The 6,000-nt window shown below is 35.0% G+C and overlaps 1 protein-coding gene across 3 annotated transcripts in view; it reads left to right on the forward strand.

Moving 5' to 3' along the window:
- The window catches only part of LOC147173499 (uncharacterized), a 36,451-nt gene extending 33,397 nt beyond the window's left edge, over nucleotides 1-3,054 (forward strand). For all 3 annotated transcript variants that reach the window (XM_086076908.1, XM_086076907.1, XM_086076906.1), the window contains exons 15-16: nucleotides 2,623-2,674; nucleotides 2,791-3,054. In XM_086076908.1, coding sequence (XP_085933034.1) covers nucleotides 2,623-2,674; nucleotides 2,791-2,927 — 189 coding nt within the window. In that variant the 3' untranslated portion in view covers nucleotides 2,928-3,054. The remainder of the gene's footprint in view (nucleotides 1-2,622; nucleotides 2,675-2,790) is intronic.
- Nucleotides 3,055-6,000: the final 2,946 nt, after the last annotated feature.

Below are 6,000 nucleotides of genomic sequence, written 5' to 3' on the forward strand. Positions count from 1 at the left end.
TTAACATTTATAGTGACAATGAAATGCATTTATACTTTCCAACAATAAAGTCCATATCATTTTTATTTCCCTCAGACTAACATGCCTGTTTTCATTCTCGCATGTTTCATATTTTCTTGTTACAATTCTGTCAGCATTGTTGATTTTGTTCCTATAGTTACACTTCATATGTTACTCTTTTTTTTTTCTGTGTTTTCTTTATCGGGCTTGTAATCTTTCGTATCTCATCTTGTCAGTTTTGACCTGCTCCTATCATCAAATCTACTACATATAAATATAGGAAAATAAACGACTTAATAACCATTCAATTAAAAATCAAATGTGTTTAAAAGTTCAATAAAAATGTGCTTCAACTTTAGAAAACAGGTGAGCTCTGATTGGTTGTTACCTGAGCCCTAACTGTGATGTCATATTCAGTCAATGGTCGTCCCCTGAAATGGATTTTGCTGCTTTAACTCATATTCCACAATATTAATCAGAATGCCGGGTTTAGACTAATGGGGCTGTATAGAACATAATTATTACCAGTATATTGTAAACAATTTTTTTTAAATAATAATAATTGGGTTGACTTTGCCTTAAAATAATTGAAAATTTAAACACTAAACACAACTGAACTGAACTGTACTTAAAAAAATGTACTGTACTGGATTTAAATAAATAAATAAATAAGCCACTGTGGCCTTTTGAGCTGTGTGCCGATGGTGACGCTAAATTACGAGGGTCAAATCTGTCACCGCATTTCATGTGTTTGGATGGCAAGAAAACTGAAAGACCCAAGGATGCCGGCATATTGTGCGTACGACGTCGTAGAATTTCCACAACGGAACTGGGCGTAACCTTCCACAAAGGTAACAATATTTTGGGGAGTTTTTTTTCTTTCTTTCAAATGTTATATATTGATAGCACACGTTGTGGAATTTACAAAAAAAGTAAACCTCGTTCAAATCACTTGAGAAATGAGTAAATTATGAGTTAATTTTAACTCATTCACTGCCATTGACGGCTATAGACGTCAAAAAAATAATTTTAATTTTCTATTAGTTTAACTTTTTTTTAAACTGTTAACAAGAGTGTGAAAACCTAGAAAAAAATATTGTAAATTTCGAACAGATAAAAAATTTGTGATTAATCGTGAGTTAACTAGTGAAGTCATGTGATTAATTACGATTACTAATATGAATTGCCTGACGCCCTTAATTTTTTATCTTTTTTTTTTTTTAAAGAATAAAAGATTAAAAATTAGGGGCGTCAGGTGATAAAAAATGTTTTTTAATTGTAATTAATCACATGACATAGTTAACTCACGGTTAATCACAAATTTTACATCTGTTCTAAATGTACAATAAAAAAATTCTAGGTTCTCTTACTCTTGTTAACAAAAGTAGAATAAAAAAACGTTAAACTAATATAAATAGTTCAAATGAATTTATGGCAGTGAATGAGTTCATATCCATGTATCGCCTTTTGATGGGAACCTCCCCAAAATGGCCGCCACGTAGTTCCATCAATCAGCTGACTGCTATCGTGCTACAGTTTCTCTTCATATATCTGATTGTAACACTATCCACTGTTTACAGATTTAATTCAGTATTTCTTTTTCATGTCACTTAACGGAGCCTTGAAAAGTGTGCTTTCACTTTTCCGTTTCAAGTTCCAATTTAACTCTGTACCTTGTTTTTTCCTTTTCCTTGTCGTTGCTACGAATCGAACTTAGACTTTCAATTATTGTGCCAGTAAAATCTGGCGTTTCCTTCTGCTCCCGTGGTTTCCTTTCCACCTGTCAGACCATAATTGTGACATTCCTGCAGCCTTCCTCCGCCACCAGCCTGTTTCGTCCCAGATGTGACCAACATGCTTACTCATAAAATCTCCTTTCAGAACAGGCTTAGTCATTTCCATAAACTGCTGGTCACCTTAATTGTATGCAAAATAATATTGAAGGCATCTGTTATTTCCTGTGCGGATTAATGTACTTGTGGTTTACTGGCGAGGGAATCAGTAGTTGTAAGATGGCATGGGAGGAAAGAGAAGAGAACGAACATGACTTTATAATACGGATACTGTAAATAGACCAGGGTCAAACAAAGTCTAATGTATACGTCAAATAATAATAATAATAATAATAATAAGAAAGTTTGATTGTAATACTCACATTTGTTTTTTCGTCCTCTGTGGAAAAACGACTTATGTTACTGCAGTTTATTGAATCTTCTGGTAGTTGTGAAAGTCTTCTTTGTGTCTTCATGACTTTATTATACTGCCTCCTTGTGGCCAACTTGTGCACACAAGGATTCATTTAATTATTTGTGTTCTATTTAATGATGTTATCACTATATATGTTCTTAAGTAAGTATAATCTTTTTCCTTATTAAAAACACATTACAAACAGTATTGTTGAATTTTTTTGGGGGGGGGGGGGCTGGAAGATTAATGCCATTTGGCATTTGTTTTAATCGAGAAAGATTATTTCAGATACATGTTTTGAGCTCTGAGCGTACTCAGAGTGCATTAAATTGTAAGGCATCGCTGTAATAATAAAATCATTTACTCATAAATGTAATTGAAGATTTTTGTGGGGTTTTTTTTCAAATTGCAATATGATTTTTTTCTCCATTCAAGGTATTAGCTGAGCAACAAATATGCGTCAGAGCTCTGTACGACTACCAAGCAGGTAAGATGCCACTTAGGGGATAATCTCCTCTCCTGAGCACATAAAGTACCTCCACTTACCGTAATGACTGTGTGATTAGCGGGTTTTCACAGCATATTATCTTGCGGTTCCCACAGAGGACGAATCTGAGATCTCCTTTGAACCTGGCGACATCATCCGCGACGTGGAAACGGTGGATAAAGCTTGGTGGAGGGGGTGGAGCAAAGACGGACGCCAAGGCTTGTTCCCTGCCAATTACGTGGAGACCATATAGCACGTATACAAACACAGGCGCGCGCAGCGCGCGCACGCACGCACTCTCAGGGACGCCATCATCCCTCACGATGTAACCTCTATCTTCCCACCGGGTCTTTATATTTCCATAAAGAGAAATATGATTGTATGGATTGTCATGTTTATTGATTGAAAAAAAGAAAATGTAAACAATATTTTCACACATTTGATATAACGCAAACTCATATTGTCAGGATTAGGACCCATTTTTTTTGGGGGGGGGGGGGGGGGGGCAAAATAACTTATTTCCTCAGGAGTTAACTGAAGGAATGTTGGTGGGTGGGATCACATTACACTTATCATCATAAAAATCGACTTCACTGCTCATGATTATACAGCATAATCAAGATATACATGTGCACCCCAACTTATAATCATCTCCCCAACTTTCCCGAGATATTTTACAGCACTATATTTGTTACTGACAGTCTTTTCATTTCCTGATTAGCTGCCGCGGAACACAGCGGCAGAGTTGAAAGGCTCCGTATTTGCCTATATCAATCTTGGAGACGATGCGGTGTTTTGTTGTCATGGTGATGTCTATACTTACATTTTTTGATTAAGTTGTCTTCTGTTGTTCCCCCCCCCCCCCCTCTGAATTTTAATTAAGTCATGTAACACACCGACGGGATACGGAAAATCCTCTTCAGACTGTAATCGGCTTAAATAGAATCGTAGCCTGTATATAAAAATGTATAGCGATGACACATATTTCATTTTTGAGTTTTGTATTATATGTTGTATGGTTATTTTCTTTGCATTTACTACAGACTTACAAAACTAAAGCATCTACACTTTTATTAAAATGTTCCTCTCCAATCCTTTTGTGTTCAATGTCAAATATGACAGAAAATGTATATTTTCCTGTCAATTAATGAAAATTACTTTAAGGACGATCATATACATTAAAATAGAAAAATATATTAATATATACTGTATTGGTGTGGTTACTGTTTATCAAAACTAATATGTACATACTGGTCTGAAAATATCCATACACAAGCAAATAAAAAGTTATCACATACAAATGAGATTTTGTAATAGAAAAGTAAATTAAGTAAAATAATCTTAAAATACAGTACTTTTTTTTTTGTATTGAATTTATCAAATTTTCACCTTTTCTGTATATTTTACCAGTCATGAGAAGTGCAAGTACAAATACTTTGTTACTGTGGATTTTCAATAATTCACTTTTGCCTTTCAGAGGGCTGTCAAGTTTTTTGGGTGCAGTTTTTATCTTATGCCTGTAGGTGGAGACAATGACTCTTTCAACAAACCCGATGTCACCCAACTGAGAGTGAGCGAACTAAACTGAAAACATTTCCCCAGGACTAAATAAGCAAAAATATTTTGACAAGCAATAAAGGATTCTTTTTGTTAGAGACACTTTAGAAGTGGTACAAACAGACATTCTCAAAGCTAAAAATGGCTAATACCGCTACACCTCAAATAGGATTTCCCCCCACTCGGGTAATAATGATTGATTGAATGTGACGTTAATATTTCTTAAGCATACAATTTTTACATTTATGGGACGTAAAGGGAGGGGGGGTGGGGGTAGGTTACGCTCCTGTGCTGCCAGTTCAATAAGAGTGTTAGCAGATGCGCCTGTGTTTGAAGAGCAAGTCGGTGTTTGACATGGGTCTCATCCTGCCTGAAATGATACTCGTTGACAGACTGAATAGTGAATGCATCTATCAGGCAGACTATTCTGTCACGCTTCTTCCGCAAGGCTAATCATCAGTGATGAGTGTGAAAAGGTGATGCGCTTTATATTAAAAACTAATTGGCTTGCAAGGAGAACGCAGTAAGAAACCTCGAATGAACAAGATGGAGTGATCGGGAAACATGTTTTTTTTTTGTTTATTCTTCTTCTGATATGTTATTTTTAACAAGGCTTTCAAAAACACAAAATATGATTCCGTATGCACTATAGTAGGCTAACGGTGATACCAAGACACTTTGTGAGCAGTTTGGGGAAGGCCCTTTTCTGTCCCAGCATGGCTGACCCAGTGCACAAAAACCATAAATGGCTGCTCGGATAGCTTTTGTGCTAGTAGCATTTTCATGTAGTTGGTTGCCTGGAAAAGCACTCCTAGCTAACTCTTGCTAGGAAAGCTATATGTACACGAACCTGCCTTCTCATTCTTGTAAGCTCGCAGTCGTGTGGTTGCTTACGATGTATGATTCTCTTTGTTTCGTTTTTTCAGTAAACGTCAACTATGAGTGGCTATAAGCCTCTTTTTTTTCTTTATCCTTTTTTTCCATTTGGCTGCTTGTTGTGAAGTGAGTTGAATTGAGCTCGCTGCCACTTTCTGGAGTTCATATCTTAAATTCTTGTGCTCACGAGTCAAACCAAAATGCGGCTTAGTGACTTTGGAAGCCCTGAAGTGTCAAAATTCAATAAATAAAAAGGTCATTTTGAAATAAATATCCTTTTGATAAATAACAGGCAATTATGTAATGTGGCTATTAAATTGTAAAATGTGTTAGTATTATTAAGAAAATAGTTCATGCTATTCTTTAATATGTAACTAATATTTTATTTTAATTAAATATTTCATAATGATTATTTTAACAACGTCGTACTTTTGAATAAAAATGACATTTCATTTATTTTCCGAGGTTTTATAAGATAAGAAAACTCTCCACGCGTGAATCGATACTGCAGGTTCTGCTACTCATGTCTGTATAACGGACTCAGCCAATCACGTAACTGACTCCGCCTCATGTGACTTGATTGACAAGGTCAAGTCATTCGGCTGTAAAACGCCATTATGCAATAGAAAGGCCATTGTGGAAAAGGACATCATGAATTAAAAAACTGACTTTGTAAAAAAAAAAAAAAAACACGTTCTTATCTTATAAAACCTTGGAAAATTAATTAAATGTCATTTTTATTAAAAAGTATGACGTTGTTAAAATAATCATTATGAAATATTTAATCAAAGTAAAATATTAGGTAACACTTTTCATAATAATACTAACACATTTTACAATTTAATGGCCACATTACATAATTGCCTGTTATTTATCTAAAGGATATTTATTTC

The sequence above is a fragment of the Leptonotus elevatus genome, chromosome 5 (assembly GCF_054856555.1).
Source record: "Leptonotus elevatus isolate MCC_2025b chromosome 5, RoL_Lele_1.0, whole genome shotgun sequence".
Lineage (NCBI taxonomy): Eukaryota > Metazoa > Chordata > Actinopteri > Syngnathiformes > Syngnathidae > Leptonotus > Leptonotus elevatus.